Source organism: Ambystoma mexicanum, chromosome 14, assembly GCF_040938575.1.
Source record: "Ambystoma mexicanum isolate Mex_15411 chromosome 14, UKY_AmexF1_1, whole genome shotgun sequence".
NCBI classification, from domain to species: domain Eukaryota; kingdom Metazoa; phylum Chordata; class Amphibia; order Caudata; family Ambystomatidae; genus Ambystoma; species Ambystoma mexicanum.
The window spans coordinates 628,409,275-628,428,826 of NC_090940.1; the positions used below are offsets into that span (position 1 = coordinate 628,409,275).

General features: G+C 44.6%; 1 protein-coding gene across 1 annotated transcript in view; it reads left to right on the forward strand.

Moving 5' to 3' along the window:
* The window catches only part of ARID4A (AT-rich interaction domain 4A), a 275,404-nt gene that overhangs the window by 28,398 nt on the left and 227,454 nt on the right, over positions 1-19,552 (forward strand). Inside the window, exons 4-5 of the mRNA XM_069638092.1 lie at positions 377-442; positions 12,488-12,578. Coding sequence (XP_069494193.1) covers positions 377-442; positions 12,488-12,578 — 157 coding nt within the window. The remainder of the gene's footprint in view (positions 1-376; positions 443-12,487; positions 12,579-19,552) is intronic.

Sequence of the window (19,552 nt, forward strand, 5' to 3'; positions counted from 1 at the left end):
TCTGTTTCTAAGTGGCAACTGTGTTTTCCTTGTCAAATAAAATAATCTGGTTTTGGCAACTCTACTGACTTCACAGCAGAGACTGACGTGTTCTTTAGGCCCCACTGTTTTGCAGTGAAATGAAAACAAACTCCTAGGAATATCTGTGGGTGTTGAGATTTCAATTTTTATTTTTTACCCCATTTGGCAATGGCCACGTGCGTTCTAAATTCTTGTGGCCAAGAGCACTTGTGAGTTTTCTTTGGCGGCTGTTGCTGTACTGCGCTCCAGAAATCTGTGGTGGTTTTTTTTTTTCTGCTAATCATTCCAACTGGTTTGATCTCTTCTGCTTTCTATTTAATCACTTGTATTGTAAGAGTTTTCTTTCTGCTTTCAGGTAATTCTCAAAGATGATAGCTCCACCCTCCTCGTGCAAGATGACCAAGTGAAGGGACCTTTAAGAGTACGTAAATGGTGTTTTTTGAATAGGAAAACCCATTTTGATTTCTTTTTCATGACGCTTATAGATTTGTTTAATTGCATCTTTGTGCGCTGCATGGATAGTGTTATGTTAACGAGGTCCCAGTCAAATTATGCAGCCCTCCAATCTATCGCAGTTCGATCCGTTTCTCACCTTTACCAATGCCTCCCAGGTCATCTGCTGAACATTACACAAGGCAAAACACTGCTGCAAAACTCTTCTTGAGACTCTGAAAGATTGAAACTCGTTACGTTGGCACCTCGGGCTCCTCATCTGAGCCCACTCAACTGCAAGATCCACTTCACAATTCTTTGTATCACCCACCAACCACGCCTTCGGTTTGGTTGAGTCTTGTCCTGCAGTGACTTGCTTGTGTGGTTAACCAGCCTCATTTTGTTTGTCCGAGTCTCCTTCCAGGGCTTCACTGACAATGCAACCTCTGTCCCCTAAGACTTCCAAGATTTTTGCCCTGCCGACCACGCATTAAAACTGTAAACCAGTAATTTTATTTTGATTTGATTTTTTTGCAAATGTGTATTTTTTTTTATTTTTTTTTTTTTATTTTAATTGGGCCTACACAGCAAAAGGTGTTTCAAGGTGCAACAAGGCCAAAGGGGGGAGAGATCAGCGATGAATAAAAACGCAAACTGTACTACTAGGCCTTGTCATTCAGATAATGCAAGTGCAGTAACAACAAGAAGTGCAGGGGAGTGGGGGAGGGGAGGGCGCGGGGTCAGAATGGAAAGTGCTAATCCTAATGAGGAAAGGAAGTGCAGGTGGAGTGTGGAGCTTGCAAGTGGGGAGGTTCTAGGCGAGTGCCAGGGAAATGCATGGGATGAAGGTCCACATGCTAAGTGCGAGGACCGGCTTTCTGGGCTCAGTAGGTGTGCTGTCCCTGCCAGGTTAGTATCTGGGGAAGGAGCCTGATGTGGCCGGTGCAGATTCTGGAGCGGGTGGGAGGGGAGGCCGGGGTAATCTGAGGTGCTGGGGTAGACTGGGCAAGGAGGGCCTGGTGCCCAGTATGAATCGGAAGGAAACCAGGCCGCCAGTCAAAAAGCGACAGATGGGAACATTGGGAGGGGAGAGGGAAGGAAGAAGAGAAAACGGGGGTCTTGGGAAGCTTCTGGAACTTGGGGAGATCTGGCTCTAGTCTGAGAGGGGCAGGGAGGCCTGCGGGAGAGGGATCTATGCACCCTCCCCATATCCCCCCCGCTGTCTGCTTGGAAAACGTCTGATCTGTGGGAGTTGGAGCTAGGTGAATGAAGGGCTACATTGGGGAGGTGTTTGGGGAGAGAGAGTTGGATGTAGTGGGCTCCCAGGCCGCAGAGGGTCTTGAATTTGATCCTTACGGTCACCGGGAGCCAATGGAGAGATTTCTAGGGCTGGAGAATGCGGTCCCTAGGTGTGAGGCCAAGCGTAAGTCTTGCAGTCCTATTCTGGATTAGTTGAAGCAGGGGTGAAGGGAGGCTTTAGGCAGATTGAGGAAGAGGCTGTTGCAGTAATCCAACCTAGAGAGGAAAAGAGCTTTGCAGACATTGGGTTTCTGGGGGAAGGTGAGGGAAGGGAGAATGCCTCTGAGGAGGTGCAGCTGAAAGTGGGCAGTCTTGGCAAGGTCTGCGCTGTGAGGAGAAAGAGGCCTTTTTCCTCACAAGAAGAGCGGGTTCACGGGGCTGGTACAGTGGGGGGGGCGGCCAGAGCATAGGAGGGAGCTGGAGTCCCAAGGAGCAGGATCTCACTCTTACTGGCATTTAGGCAGCGATCACTGGCAGCACAGCAGTTTGAGTGTGTATGGCTGTGCAATGTCCTGTCTTCTCTGAGGCTCCACAATAGGGACTGAGTAGCCATGAACAGATCTGGTAGTCTGTGGGAATGTAATAGTTGGGCTTTGGACACTGAATCCTCATTGTTTTGCCCGGGTTTAGGATTGGAGGGTTTGAATGTGCTGGCATTTCCTGATTGGGGTGCAGTCAAATGTTCGGCATACTGTATCTGATTGTAAGCTCCTTTATAATGTAATGTGTCACAGATGGCTCGAGGAACGCCCCCACTCTGACCGCTCTAAGGCTGTCCCTCTCGTCTAAACGCACCAATCCCTTCCTAAACCAGGCATACCTACTCCCCAGTTTAGTATATACTGCTGGCTTCTCCCTGCTATCAAACTTCTGCCTTGGTTGTGCAGGTGGACCTGAAGACCAATGCCTTCTAAACTCTTTCAGGGACTTTCATATTGTATTAATGTTGTCAGTTGACTCAAAAGGCTTGTGTTGTCTTTTTCAGATACTCTAGCTGATTTAACGTTCTTTCTAACTCGCTCACATGTTCCTCTGTGTTGGGTGTTCTGCCCACTCTACTTTCCTTCTCCCACCATCACCCTTTCTATTCCCTTCCTGTCCCTCTGAACTGCTCCTTCAGCCACTCTACTACCACTTCACCCCGGTCACTTACTTTACTCTCGCGACCGCTTCCTACTTGCTCCCTAAACTCCTTCTAACACACTTGCCACTCAGTACAACCCACAACTTTTTGTTTCATATTGCTTCTTATCCTCATCGTCGTCCTCTGCTGATTTGTTGACCTTGGCCAATCTGGCCCTATTTTTCCTGCCCAAGAAGCTACAAAGACCTGGGGTTTAAGTCCTGCCCCTTTGTCCAAACGGGGTCACTGGCAATGATGGCAGCCCACAATTTGAAGTCCATTTTAGGGTCCAGATGTGTGGTCACCCCCAAGGTAAATGCAGTCTTGTGGAGTGGTTCCTACTCCATTGAAAAGGAGGGTGGTCTTGTTTGGTTAGGTGTGTGCTGCGGCTCTGCTTGCTGGGGAACACTGCGTGGCACCTGGGAAATTCACGTATGCTGTCTGTTTCTTCCTTTGCTGACACGCTCCCCCCTCGGTTGGTTCTGCAGATGTGATATGTAGGGGGCACTGATGGGTTGTTCTGCAGGTAGTCGTCTTGCATCGCTGCCTGGGCCTGGTGGCTCTGGACTAGAGAGATAAGATTTGGCCTGCACTTCAGAAGTTATGTGGTGAAGCAAGTTGGTATTGCGCGTCTAAAGACAGTAAATTGGGCCGTCAACTGCCACTGTCTCTTTGGTAGTACTGGCACTGCCTTCCGCCCTGGTAAGCCTCCGACTCCATGCAGAGGTGGGCATTCCCATCCCCTCGTGATGAGATCAGGTGGTCGGTAGATTTACATTTTTATGTGAAATCTCCTCCACCCGTGAGTCCCCTGCATTTCTTTTTTATTTATATATTTTTTTTATTTTTTTGCAGGACTGGACACCTGAAACTTTTTGTGATCAGTTCCCATGAGTGTGGGGCAGGGGGGCTCCTTTACTCTGGGTATCTTTTTTTTAATACTTTTTTCTTCGAGTCATGCTTTCCTCCAAGTTTTATGGCATCTGTTTATTATTGCGGTACACCACTTTCTATGCAGTGTTGATGGAAACCGTTTGGGCTGTTTTTATTTTTTATTTTTACTTGGACATTTTCCTTGAACACCTGTTCCAAGGTAGGGGATATATTTTGTATCCTTTTGATCAGTAACCAATCTGAGTGGCTGGTGGCAGTGGATTCATTTTCTATGATTTTTGTGAAACTTACATTGCAGGATGTATTTTCATGGACATACACGATATAACCGTATCGAAAATGAACGCAGCACACGTGCAAAAGCAGAAAACTGCATAAAAGAATTATCTGATCTTGCTTTCACCTATCCGCGACCCCTGCTCCCCACTTACCTTCTCTCTGGCCGATACTCCTCTTGCACCTTGCCTAAAATGTGTAGTGACTACCGTTGCAGGGTGCTTTTTTAAAATTTGCATTTTTTTCATTCCTCCTTTTGGATGCAGCAGACACCCACTAATCCCTGTTCAATAAAATGGGATGGATTTATCTCTCCTAAGATACATGATGAGGCCCACGGGCATGTTGGCGTGTTAAAAAAATTAAAATAAATAAATATAAGCAGGCCAGAAGGTACCTTGAACACCCATACTATTTCGAACCAGTTCCTAGTGCTCCAATAGACAAGTATGTCGAGAGGTAACCCCCTCAACCAGCCCTATAGGCCAGGAGCGGTACAAATCTACCCCAGATTGGACGAGGAATCCCGGGCTGCAACTAAAGCGACCTCAATTGACCGTACCAATTAAAGACGGGAGGCTAGCTCTGTGGCAACACGTGGGTCTTGGAAGCAAGACCACGATGAGCAAACGCAAGTTCGAATCCCGGACCTGCACTGGGCGGGAGGGGCGGGGAGGGGGGTAGACGGACAAGCACGTTATAAAATGACCTGCCCTTCAGCAATGAGATGCCTACGGGTTATGTGCGCTGCAAATAAATGCAAACAATTACGAATACAAAAGCGCTAAGAAGCCATGTTACTGGCGATGGAGACACCACGACTTGGCAGCGTTCGAGATGAAGCACACGTGCCATCCGTACATCGGGACACACACACTCTAATACATGAACACGAGCATACAGTTCTATAAGGACAGATACATATACATGCTGTCATTGCTTTATTATTTTGCCATTGGCTAAACGCAGCAACCGCAAGAGGCAAGAGATCCTGAGGGAAGCTTGCAGATGCTTATCTGCAAATAACCTTATGAACTACCGGAGCACCTACGGGACCTGACGGAGCAAAGTGTGACTAACCTATGGAGAATATAGAATAGCATACACACTGTAGGAACCGCATAATGGTTCAGGAAAATTACAACGGTTCTCCGCAATAGCTGAGCTCATTTGACTTCAGGCTGGACAAGAGCAAAAGTGAGACCGGACCCGCTGCTAATGCCACCAGATACGACAGTAACACCAGCTGCAATAAATGTGAATAATTCCTCATAATTCAGAGCTCCAAATCATTGTCTCGAACACTTACCTGGCCGACTCGGACAATGGGCAGCAACCAGCGCTGGCAAAGGGATCTGATCTCACGCTGCCAAGCCAAAGCTTGCCACAAAGATGTTAGAATGTGAGGCAAGTGTGGCGAGAGATGAACAAGCACTCTCATAGTCTAAGGTGGTACACACAAGTCACAATGCAGACAGTCGTTTTTATTAACTTGAAGGTACACCAAGAGCTGAGAACCTTTGCGGATCCCAGGCCTGCCGATGTCAGCTCTAGCCAACCACAGTTCAGTATCCTAGGGGTGGGTAGTAACAGACTAGAACCAATGGTAAGACCCTCACACTGCAACTTTGTTATAGATAATGATTTGGGGATGGACCAGGCCAGCCAGCTGACATGCGAGAGCCAGTAGAATAACATGTTTTGGGATCATATAGTTTATTAAGCTCCTGACGGCCAATCCCAGATAGTGATGGGTTTTCTGGAGTAGGGCCCAGGTTGTGATGTCACTGACGTAATTTTTGGTCAAAACTGGCCTGCGAGCCAGGAGTTGTGGATGTCCAGATTTTCTTCTGTCCTTGTACTGATCCCTGTTGGTTTTGATTGTAATAAACTGCAGTTTAAACTTGTCGCTTGACTGAGTCTTGCGTTCCTCGTGTGGAAGGTGTTGGGCCTTCCGAGAGTCTGCAAACTCCTACTGGCATACCTGGGGGTTTATCCCAACCGTTAATAACATGCCGAATGCACATTCACCGTTTTTTATTTTCACCATTTTCTGCTGATGGGGTATTTTACAGCTGTGTTAAGGGACACATGGGACACCATTTCTCCAAAATGGTTCCGTCTTTTTTTCACCAGCTCACAATGGTATGTTCTTTCTTGGTCCTTCTTTTACCGTGCACGGTGGAGGAGGTCCTTGTTTGTCTTGTCTTCGCCAGGATCTCTTTGTGAAACCTGCCCAAAGGTGCATCAATGAGGACAGAAAGCTTGAGGACTCAAACTCCACAGGTCTTTGTCCTCCAGCGTGCCTGCTTGCACCCAGTCCGAACTTGGTGTCTGACTGTTCCTTGGGGACAGCCCCCAACCAAGTTTGCATGGAAGCATGCATGCTGTATGGTTTGGTTCCTCCATAAAAGGTGAGGACTGGAACGGAAGAACCGATGAGGCAGAAGAGGAGAGACGTCCTCGGTCACTTAGAGTTGACTTCTGAGTAACCGCTGCTGCACGGCCCCTCCTTCCAAGAGACTGTGAGCCCAGAAGAGGTCTTTCTCTGTCAGTCTTGAGGCGACATGCATTTCAAACCATCCCATCGCGAGTTGTGACGTTCACTCGCTGCAAACGGTCATTACCCTGGAACTGGTGGCTCCTGTGCAGTGCATCAGCTTATGAAGAATGAATGCTCCTGAAACTTTGGACTCCTTCCGGACCTCCAGAGGCAAGATTCCACACCTTGAAGTCTCCTCACCAGGGTGCTGGACCAAGAAAGTGAGGCGAATCGACCGGGTGGTTACCATTCTTCACTAGTGTCTTGAAAAGGGTGCCAAAAGCACAGAACCGCAAAGAATCCTTGGATCAGAGTCCCTCCACTAAACTACTGCTGCAAGATTCAATCCAGTGTCCCTTCTTTCATCTCCACGACCAAGAATCTGGTGACCGGGTCAGCTGCTGCTCCACTGTGAGGGCTCAGTAATACTTCATCTTCACGTTTACAGTAATGTGAGTCTCTAGGTAGAACTTGCCTAGAGTTGTTTCGCTGCTCCTGTGTTGTGGAGGTTGCCTTTCTTGTGTTTAGGAGTTCGCTGATACATGCTCGCCCAGGCCCAATGCCTGTGTGCCCCACAGGGAGCCTTCTTCGAAGTCCCTGAACCTGAAGAATTGTTACTTGCTACTGAAGGTTTCCTATGGAATGCTTTCCTATATCTGCTTGAATAGACCTACAATCTGATCTGACCCTGGAAGACTTCATAACTAGATGGAGATGGACTACTGTTAGAAAAGGTGCTGTAATTCGAAATCTTTCCCTCCCATTTCTTTAGACCCCCAAACCTTTTACTTATATTTTTTAATCTGACCTGCTCTTTTTGCAGTGCATTGAAGCCTTCAGCTTCACTACGCTGTCTTTTGCTTGTTTGTCATGGGGAAACTGAACTGTCCTTCAGGCTGTCAGTACTGGGAAACATTGTTTCCCGCTACTTTGTGGCCACTTTCGGGAACCTTTTCTCACTGCTTGGGGTACACTTTATTTTTTATTTTGTTTGTTTTTCCCTAAACTAACTCTGCGGATTTTCGGTTACTCTAGGTGTGCCTAGGGACACGCTAGCGGCAGACGTTAGTTATTCCTACTTCTAAATTTAGTCTTTTTTTTTAATTTTTTTTTTTTGGTGTAACTTCTGCGTATGGTTACAAACTGTGGCTATTGTCCAAACATGGCCATGCTCGGAGTTCTACAAAGAGCTGTCGAAGTGCCCCTGGACCACCCAGTGGCTGACCAGCTTAGAGTTTGGGCTACCGTGCGGCAGACGTTGCAGTTCCAAGTTGAGGTTTGGAACTTCAGGGCTCCTCAGCTTGCGCAATAAGACTTCAGCGAAATGTTGTGGTCCTAGCATCAAGGGGACCCGAGATAGGCAAAAGTTGACTGCGGCAAGTGAATCCTCTTGTTGCCGTGCATCGGTGGCTGTCCCGACTGCTTTTCTGCTTCCAGTGCTGAGTGACCCTGCATAGAGTTCTGCTGCATTCTCCAACCTGAAGACCTTGCACCTGCATTTGTCGCCGGCCGGAGAAGTGCTTGATCCTGCTGTCCATGGGCATCAAGGGCTGAAGCTGACGGCCGTGCAGGAAAAGCGACTTAGGACCCTCTCCAGCAGACCTGCCAAGTCGTAAGAAGAATCGGAGTATGTATGGTGAGTTGTAGCGTTACTTACCTGAACCCCTAAGTCCCTCTTAATAATTTTGATAACTTTTTAGAAACCTTTATGATAGATTGGCTCTGCAATTGCTTGTTTGCACAAGCACTCAGAACGCTGCGGACACTTGTTAGTTACAACAACGTGTCCTCTACCACCACCCCGAGACCCTATCTTAATTTTCTTTCAGCCTCACAAAACTGTGTAACAATATTTTGGGCACAATGCCCCATACATCTTGGGGATAGACTGAAGTTGGTATTGTATCTCTGTGGACTTGCTGTGTTTATGCTAATACTCTCCTTCCTTTACAGGGGTCTCATCTGTATTTTGCCCTACTCAGTGATTGCATATATGTATTAGTGTGTTATTACCTGTTGGTCATGTTTTCTTAGGTTTATATGGCCATAAATAAGTATTTGTATAACTTGACTTTGCACTGTGTACTCATCTGAGACCCCTTACAAACGCACCACCTCTTGAGACTTAGTCCACCTACCTTGTATTGGTTGGGCTACAGCTCCCCGAGTTGTCCCTGTACTAGGTTGGTCTTCTATACATCTGTCCACAAGGCCAATCAGTCTTATTACTAAAGCCTTTGTAAAGGAATTGCAGGTAATTACCTTCTCTGTTGGTGTTGTTTCGGAACATCCTTCTTGAAATAAAGTATTACAAGTATTTACAAATGTGGTTTTACTTGCTGTATAATCCATTTGTTTTTTCATTGTGTTAATGAATGTATAGTGCTTGCCTTACTGAAGACATATCTCTGCCTTTGTGTGTGTGTATACACTGCACTCTCCGCGGCGGCTTAGAAGGCCATAGACATGAAAAAAGAAAGCACAGCTCACAACGAAGTAAGGTCCAAAAGGATTTAATGTCATACAAAATGCAGAGACATAATTAAAAAGTACGTCTGGAAGGCAGGACGCCCTTAAGCGCGACCCACACACAACGCGTTTCGCACTGACTGAGTGCTTGATCACGTGATGAAACAGACCTGAGGACATTAGTAGTTGGATAGAGGCAGTCCTTTTACAGTTTCAATGAAGCCAAATGGGTGCTTGGAAAACTGGAAAGGGTGGCGGCCATGATGGAATAGAAAGGTAAGGATGGCCAGCAATGTGAAAAATTAAACACGAAGGTAGAAAAGGAAAAAGGGGGAGCAGTAAGGACGAAGTGTCCAAACCATATTGACCAGAGCACCCATTCCATAGCACCAAGACCCAAACTTCATAATTCCACCAATGTGATTTCCAATGAAAACACAATTAACAAATCAAAAAATAAAAAATATATCTATACACAGTTTAGTGAATGTAATTAGTCCCCACAACAGACGAAACCCATCTATGACGATAGACCAGATCATAGCGTAACCCCATATTCCAGGGATTCCATATTGAAATCTGAAAGCCATGGCTAAACATGGTAAAGATAGTCTAATACCAACAGGACGTAGTAAAGTGCAAGTGCAAGCAAATGTAGCAGCAAAGTAATGTGCAAAAATGCATGACCAAATTGACAATGTCGACATATGCGAAGATGCAACATTCTGATAAATGCAGTAATGCAAAAATACGACATTCTGATAGATTAAATAAAGTGCAAGTGCAAGCAATAATGGCAGCAACATAGTGGAGCACAATGTGCAAAGGCAAGGTTGCAATATATACATATAAAAGATAACAAATAACATGATACAACATTCTGGCCGCATTAAAAAATGGAATAAAGTGCGAGTGCATAGCAGCCTAATAATGTGCAAATGTATCAGGCCAGAATGTTAAAAGTATTAGGAGCAAAATTGCAAAGTATCATCGTTATAAAAACAATATATAGCAACCTCAGACTGTGCAAACTTGCAAAGACAGAATAGTAGCATTGACATATATACAATCACATGGTCCATGGCTAACAAGAAACAAAAGGGGGAAAAAATGTACACAGTGGCAGGTCGTGGTTCTAACATAGACGGGGAAAAATAAAAGATAGCAAATATATAGCGAGAAAAGACAACAATGGTGAATGGAAATGTAGAAGTCAAGGGGGAGCAACTGTGTAACAGCATGAAAAAGAAGGTGGAAGAGAAGGGAATTTAAAAAAACCAAAAAGGACTGCCCAAAAGATCGAGAAAAACAAGGAAGAGCTCAGGTCCGAGCGAGACTTGCTGCAACAGCTAAAAAATTAGACAAAGATAAGTCTAAGGCAAATAGACAGAACACCAGTTAAATAAGGTGTAAAATAATCCAAAACAGGCCAAGGATACACAAAATAGAGAAAATTGCCCTCGGAGGATACCTGAAAGAGATCAAGATGAACGTGTGTGTGTACCCTCCCCTGTCCCCTAGGCGCCTCTTTCTTTCCTCCGGTTAAGGAGTGACCATATATAGCGAAAGCATTAAGTACCTTAATTTGGCCAAAGAAGCATTTTTCTTAATCAGGGAAAACTATGGCATGAATATTGTGTTTTATTATACATGGTAATTATAAACATCATAGTTAAGTTATATACTGCATATACTAAGCTTTATATTCTGATGAGAAGACTTTTATAATCAGTGAAAACTGTGTCAAAATTGTTATGTTGCACTAAGCACTTTATTTGTAACATTTGTCATTTATATGACACAGAATATTTGCTATGATTAAGCATAATGTATTTATAAACATCCTAGTTAAGTTATATACTGAATGCACTAAGCACTTTACTTAAATAGGAACACTTTTTTATAAACAGTGTAAACCTTGGCAGGATTGTTATGTGGCACCTAGCACTTTTTTTGTACCATAAGTCACTTGTATAACATAGAATATTTGCTGCTATCATGCATAATGCACTTTACCCAGCATTGAAGCAACAGTGGAGGGGATGAAATATTGATTATTATGATGCCTATTGTATTCTATTCTTAAGGATGGAAAATGACTGTTTTCTACCCCCTGTAATACTGGGAGACAATTTTGTTGCCAATAGTATTTTAATCGATGCTATTATGCACTAAGAACTTTATTCAAGATATTAGAAACTTGATAATAAAATGAAAATATTGGCAGCTATAATGCACTTTGCACTTTGGTAATGGCATTTAAGATTTTATGCTGTGGTAATTTAAATGGAAGTGATTTTCTCTCAAACGAATGTTTGGTCATATTTTGGAGATCTTGGTAATACATGATCTATGACAGCACGAACGTTTTCAAAAGTGTGGAAACGCACATTGTCATATTGCACAATGAACTTTATTGATATGGGGATAATACATTAGCCTATGAGTATCTAGGTGGCTATTTTTGCAGCATCTTTAAAAGTAACACATTGGATGTAAGATATATATGTATATACCTTTTACCATTCCAAGATGTCACTCAGAGAAACATGCATTGGGTCTGAGAGGGAAACTTAAGGGAAAGTAAAGAAGGACTTTTTTCTCAATGCACAAGTGTTTTAATGAGAAGCCTGTCATTTTATGTTTACAACCAGACGAAGCCCTTTCGGGTGAAACGCGTAGTTGTTTTTTGTTCTCTCCGGAGCAACTTGTCCACTGTACTTAACAAATAAAGGACGTTTGATGGAGATCCTTTTTTGACGTATCTGGATGATTCTTATAATTGAGGAGGAGTGCCGTCAAGGAAGCGGTATTCCGCTTCCATTTTCTTTCTTTTTTGTTTCTATATAAATATATATATAATGTGTGTCGGTGCTTCTTTGAACCATGTGCCCCTGGCCTGATAATCTCCTCCGTCCAGGATCCATGACTTCACTCCCCTTGGACCTGCTGGCCATGTCCTTCTCCCATCTTGCATTATACATGCAACTTGTCAAAACTCAGATTCACTCAGACGGAGCTGTGCTGGCGTCTACCCCACTTCTCCCATTGTACCCCCTTCATTCCGGCCCCCTACCCCACGCACTTTCCTGGCACACCTTTTTACAGTAATTCAAGCAGGATTGCAACGTTGGGGGAGGTATTCAGAGGGGCAGGAGTGAGCAAGTTGCCAACCTCTCGGTTAAACATTTCCCAAGTGCCCTCCTTAGGAACGGGCTAGAAGCTCGCAGAAAATAGGTCCTTCCAATCTGCACCTGCAAGTACCCAGGGCTGTGACCTTGCTGGCCCCCCATCCCCACCTCTTGCCAGCAAGGGGCTCAAATGTTCTGCTGTAGAAGACCACTTTACATTACAGTAAAGTGGAACAAGTGTCTTACAGATGCCCTATTTTGTGTTGTATTGCTAAACTAAGGCTTTTTGTGAACTTCCAGGTTGGTGCAACTGTTGAAATGAAGAACCCTGAAGGATTTGTCCAGGAAGCGGTAGTCAGTAAATTGACAGATGCCAGCTGGTACACTGTTGGTGAGTTGACCACGCCTTTGTTTGTACGCCCCACTCCATTCCCTAGGAACTCCCCTCTTTTTGGTTTTTATTTTTATTGTGATACAGTTTATAGATAAACTTTACACACATCATAATATAAAATACATAAATAATTCAGTAATATATTCAAGAGAATCGAACCAATAATATAAAAATCAAACCAATAATATGAAAAAAATATAAAACATATAACATATATTAGTCCTAACGAACTGTATAAAACCAAATATGATTAAAATGCTAGCTCTTAACATACTGATACTTAAATGGTGATAGCCAGTCGTTTTTCGACCACCAGCCAGACATTGTACATTGCTAATAGGCGCCCCATGTGCTGTGAATTTACACTACTCCACCAGAAAGCCAATTCCGATACATTTGTGATTATGTACATATTTCCCGTAGTAAACCTGGTATATGGACAATAGCTCAGGGCAACCAGTTAATACATGCCTCCCTGACTCAACCACTAACTGATTTTGACATATTCTGCAATATCTTTCCGACTGTGGTACCTGGTTAATAATGCCTGTACACGCCAGAACGGTTAGATGATTCATCCTAAGTAACACAATGAATCGTCTAAGTCTGACTGCTGGGCAGATATTAAGGTAAGGCTGTGGTTCTTTATATGAATACATTATGTACTTAGTGAATTGGTAGGACTTTAATTTCTCTAAGTGAGAAAAATTTGATAGCTAGTCATGCAACTCCGATTTTTTTTTTTTTTTTTTTTTTTTTTTTTTGTAAGTGCCCTCTTAGTTTCAAAGGAGAACCCATCAGATTGAACATACCATCCAATGTCACTCAAGTATAGGTCGACCTTGTCCTTAAGCGGAAGGATGCCAGCCTCTTTGAGAGATTCCACTCTCAAGGTGGTAACCAAAGGATTTCCCATTTTACTCCATCAGTAGATATAGTTCAGCCCTTTTTTTCAGTATTATGGATTTTAAAGAAATTAGCCCGAGTTCCAGCCTAATAATGGCCATCGGTATGCAGGTTGGGAGACCTAAGATCTTTCTCCAGTATTTCCCTTCCACAACCTGCAGCCAGTTCAAATCCATATTTAAAAGGGCTTCAATACCATATATCATCATCGGAACCAAGACCTACTGGTATAGAAGCCGTGCTGCCCAGACTGAGAACCCTGACTGAGTGGTGACAAAACGGTAAGCCAACGAAGTTATTTGGGCCGCTCTGATTTTCCTATGCTGTTTACAATGCACATAATCCCCTACCGTTTCGACATCAATTCCTAGGTACCTATAATTTGGAATGTACAGAATTTCAACGTTCTGGACCAACAATCTGATGCAAGCTATTTTTTTATTAGAAAACACCGTTGCTTGGGTTTTCTGTCGGTTTATTTCAAGACCATTGCGAAGAGCGTATGTCCATAGGGCATCCGCAGATCTCCTCAACCCGCTGGTGGTGTTATCTAGTACTACCAGGTCATCAGCGTACGCGAGGACTGGACAATGCTTATCGCCAATCTTCGGAGGACAATTATGAGCCTTACCAATTGCCAGGGGCAAATCCTACGTAAAAAGATTATATAAGGTAGGAGCAGTAACGCAACCCTGCTTTACGCCTCTACTTTGCATAACTTGTTCTGTCAGGTTACCTTTTTGATCCAGTTTAAGAGAATAGGTGTTGTTCTGGTGAAAAAGTTTTAAGTAGTATAACAGCCCTTTAGGGCACCCAAGGGACTCCAGTTTAGACCATATCTCTTTGTACCAGGTCAAAAGCCGCCTTAAAATATACAGAGAGTATATACAGCGGGGGACTTCCCTTTTTCCGGCAAAAAGCTTACCGGTGCAATCGAGCATTGACAATAGCCTGTAGTTGCCAGGGTCATATTTGTCGCCCTTCTTGTACACTGGGATAAGAATGGATGTTTGCCATGTTTGTGGTATACGGCCTTCAAATAGGACTTTATCAAATAAGATTTTTAGAATTTCCGCCCAGAAGGCCAGGCTACTTTTTAAAACAACATTAGCAATACCATTGGGGCCAGGTGCCCTTGAGGATTTTAGCTTATTCATTTTCTCAATAAGACTTTCAACCGTATATGAGATAGGTGGCCCAGGTGGATTATAGTAATTCGCCTCTTGGTATGTATCTACCTTCAGTGTATTCCGTTCCTTTAAGAAATGTTCCCAAATTTCTGCATCTATCGGATTTACTATAGCATTGGTTCTATTTCCTCTAACCTCACCTAGTAACGCCCAAATGTTCTGAGAATTCTTAGAACACGGTCTTAAAGGTCTCTTGCCACCGATTAAGCTTTTTGAGATATTTCTTTTGTCTTAACCATGCATGATTATTCTACAATTGTTTCCTTAAGATCAAATAGCATTTAAAGGAGGAGGAAGGGTTCTTCGCTTTCCTAATGTCCGCTCTCAGTCGCCTTTTGGCGTCTCTTACCTCCATAAGGGTTTCTCATTCCCTTGCTAATCACCGCCCCGCCCGGCCTTATAGAGGTGTGTGTATTGGCAAAGGAAGAGATCCACTGCTCGATCTCCTCAATTGACGACTGTAAAATCGCTATATCTCCATAAGAATCTATGATCGAATGAGACTTTGCGTTTGCTATGTTACGTTCAGACCAAGAAATACGGGTTGCAGCGTGGTTAATCCTTAAGTCTCCCATGCATTTTGTGGCAGTAGTTACAGTAGTGGCTGATATAGATAATTCAAGCACGGCATGATCACTCCAGCTGTTAATAGTCACTTTCAGGTCGTTAACACACATTGCAATATCAGAAGTTGCAAATGTATAATCTCGAGTACTCTTGGCCCCGTTACCCTCCCAGGTATATTGTCCAGGGCAGTCACTGTTAGATCTTCCATTCAACATTTCCTTGTCCCAAAGTTCGAAAAAGCTCAACCAATATAGGCCCTCTGCCTCAACTTTCTTATGGGACATTATACATTTTGGTTTTAAATGAGGATTACCCGAGGTGCCAACCCCCGTCATATGACAGTTGAAATCCCCCATAATCATAATTGATCTATTTCCTTCACTAGTAGTCCATTTTGTCATAATATCATGTAAGGCCTCTTGAATCTTTTCGGTTTGGGTTTCCCCCGGTGGGTTATACACATTGATCAGCAAAATATTCTCTACCTTGTTCTCAACATACAATGTCAATTCAACAGCAATCACACAGTCCAACTATAGCAGAGATTTGACGCGATGTGTTGTATGCCAATTAATAATCCACCGTACGGTCTTCCCTGTTCCCCCTTTTTAGCCAATGATTGATACACTGTGAATCCTTCTAGCAATACAGGTCAGCCAGACCTCTTGTAAACCTCTGCACATAAAGTTATTAATATAGGGTAATGATCCCTTCTGGCTAATTAAATGGCTGAAACCCCTGCTATTCCATGAAAGAAATGGGATTACTCAGTCTTTCTTGAGAACTACAGGAAGAGAATCGGCCAACCATTTTAGAATATTCTGTATGTCGGCCATTTGTACTGCATTACTTGTTGGCAATTGCGGGATATGAGTCGTACTCTTAGTTTCAATTATCGCTTTCCTGGGACACTCCAAATCTGTTTTCCCAGGATCTGCGTCAATTTCCACCTCCACCTGGAGCAAATTTAGTTTGTGGGCACGATGCAAGTCAGCCGTAGTCTGAAATTTACAATGAACCACCGAGATATTGGTGTTTTGTACCTTCAAAGGCTCAATATATTCAAAGTCATCAGATGAGAGGACTCTTAACTGGGGGATGGTATGCAGACGAGTCAGGAAGCTTGATCGCGGTAGCCAATCCCGATCATGCTTTTGATACAGGTTCTTAATAAGACCTGTCCTATTAGAGTTAATTACCAATTGGAGTTAATTACCCCCCCCCCCCCCCCCATCACCCCTTAGATGTCCCCAGCTGATCGATTCGTCTAGATCTGTTAGGAGTCGATGAAGGATTGCCAATAACCTGTTCCTTTGGTGATATTATGGGTGGAGGGACTTCTTCCTCGTCCTCAGACTTCTTTGTTTTTATCCGTAATAAGCCAACTGGTTAGTCTGCCTTCTCTTCCTTGCCCTCGCAACTTTTTTTCTTATTTTTTTTTAGTGTTTTTTGTAGCTTCGGCAGGTTCTGAGGATGGGTGGGCCACATTTGATACTTTTTTTTTTTTTTAATTTTTTTTATTTTGGGCCCTTTTGGCTAGTCTTCGTTGTTTACGAGAGAAATAAATTTCTGAACCATTAGACACACTGTTATCTGGATCCTCGAGGGGTGAAGGTTCAGTGATCATCTGGATGGCTTCTGATAGATTATGATCACTTTCTTTGACTCTCCCTTCGTTGACCTCGTTGATTGTATTTTCAAGGATACGGCCACACATCTTTAGCAGAATTTTTAAAGCAAACTGTAATGATGCCATGGAAGATTGTAGTTCTGCCAAGATATATTTTTCAGCAGAGGAGCCTCCATTTTGCTCGGATTCGGAAATATCCGAGTAGATCATAAGGTTCAGAGACATCGATAATCTCTCTTGGCTTACCGTTGGATATGTTGCCTCGTTCGCTATGTCTCCTGCGCCCCTAACCATTGGCGAAGTGGCTACGGCTGGAGTCAATGATCTTTGTACTGAGAGGCATAGCTCCAGCAGTGAGTTATCAATCATGATCCCATTGGTGTTGTCAAGTATGTTATTGGTACTCAAGTTAACCACCGGCTCCTGTGCCAGGGTATTAGGGATCACCTCCACTACAACATTGGGGGGGTGGGAGGGGAGGTAGGTATCGTGCCTTTACTGTTCAATTTTTGTTTTTGTTCTTTCTCTTTCTTATTAGCATCATCACCTAAGTTGACATCTGTGTCTGCCCCATCCTTACCCTTGCGTAGATTATATTTGGTTTGAGCTGCCTTTTTATTCGGAGGCATGTTACAAATTCCAGAGATAGGGCTCCGTAAGCCCAACACCACTCGCTCCTCCTAACTGCTCGACAAGTAAAACAAGTAGCGCAGCCGGAACAAAAAGGGGAAAGTAAACTCTCCAAAATGGCACAAGCCACAGCCTAGTGAGTCAAAGGCACTGCCCGCAGTCCTCACTGGCTGGCTGTATATAAGGAGTAGTAAAGTATAGCTCGCAATCGCACTCTTTCCCCCAGCCCAGGCAATCTACAAAGTGCTATAGTTGGTGGGGGGAGGGGGCGATATTTTCCAGTACCTTATGCCGGTGCCTTGCAAACTTTTTATTCGCACAGTGGCACTAATGTCAAATCAGGACCGCAGCCCGGCTTCTACAGGAAAACAATTCCTAAACTCGTGCCAACAAATGCCACCATATGCCACAATTATGCCAGCAGGTACCAGGAGATACCACACTTCTCCTCTTCTCCACGGAAACCTCCTACTCTGTTCCGTGTTTTATAGCCGGAGAGATGGGGCCAGAGATAAGTGTACAAAAACAACACAGGCTTCCCACAGCCCTATATACTGAAAGGGGTCAAAGGGCTTGCATGTTCCAGGTTCGTGGGTTCGTGCTTACCGTCACCTCGGGACCAAATTAGCTGTCGGTCCGTAGCCGGCAGCACCTTCCCTCACCCGGCACCTCTCTGAGCTCTCTGCACCGCTCAGCTGCTCAGCACAGCTGCTCCGAGCTCCGCTCTCACCCACTCTCCCGATTCGAGTAAGGGACCCGCGCTCACTGGCTCACGTCAAACCGACGCTGCAGTCTACGCGCAATAGCGTTCGAGAGCAGCCGCTTCCGACGTCTCCTCCGACGTGACGAAGGACACGTTTTTGGTTTTAGATCTTCCTCTTAGTATGATTTTTATATTTAACCAGACTGCATGGTCTAGTGAATTTGTGCTGTTTGGTTCGGCAGCATCTCCTCTGCTTTCTCAACTAAGCTGTGAATGTGTCTGCCACATCTTCCAAAAAGCCCTGTGTGATCAGAAACTCGTGTTGTCGTCATAACAGCATGTTTGCACTCTGGGTACAAAAGCAACTAATTTCTAATTAATCTGCCATCTTCATTGCGGAACATGCGTATCCCAATTTCGGAAACCTCAACTAGTTAGTTGTTTGATTTCTGAGGTACCTCCCCATCCACTTGCAAGTTGTGCTATTCAAAACTTGGCTTAGTCCATTGTGATGAATCTCAAGCTAGCATCACTGCTTCCTTTTCATGAGGCCAGGGAGGTGATGCTGCTACCCAATAGTCCCCAACCGGGTGGATATCGTGGGAGGGGAAACACCCTTTGGGACCAGTGACCTCATCGGGAGAACATGCTATTCCCACCCATCGCATGACCCAGATCCCCCTCCCACGGTTACCCCACCTTTCCTTCACCACCTTACTCTTCAATCTTACCCCCATACCCTGTGCACTTCTATAAAGTAGTCCAAATAGAGTACTGAGCGGAGGAGTCGTCGTGGTGAGTTGCCACATCAGCACTCGCTTAGTATTGAGACGAGAAGGAAGCGTGGCGCAATACTGAATAACCAATGGAATCACTTTTACGGTTGTAGTGGTTTGCAACAAACGAGCCCTCCCTGGAGGAAGGGTTAGAGCCAGGGCGAGCCCGATGTGCAGGCGGGTGTCGACAATAGGGAGAGGGAGTCCTAGGCTGGTCCAGGATGTGAAGTCCGAACGGCCCACATGCAGAAAGACACTTGACGCCCCATAGCCCTGGAAAGTACGTGCGAGACAACGATGTCCCCGAGAGAAAGCAGTCTGCAGAGCTGCCGAAGAGCAAGGAAGTTACTGGAGTCGCGCGAACCTCTGCTACTTCAAGGGAAGCCAACACTCGCGCAAACCACACCACGTGGGTAGCCGAGAAGGCTGTGAAGGTTCAAGGAGGTTGTCCCACAGATCAGCATGCTGGGAAAGGAGGATCTGGGACCCTACGCAGTGTGAGGAAGGCAGATGGGTACATGGACTTGTACGAAGGCTTAGCAGGAGAGTAAACCAAGCCCACAGAAAGG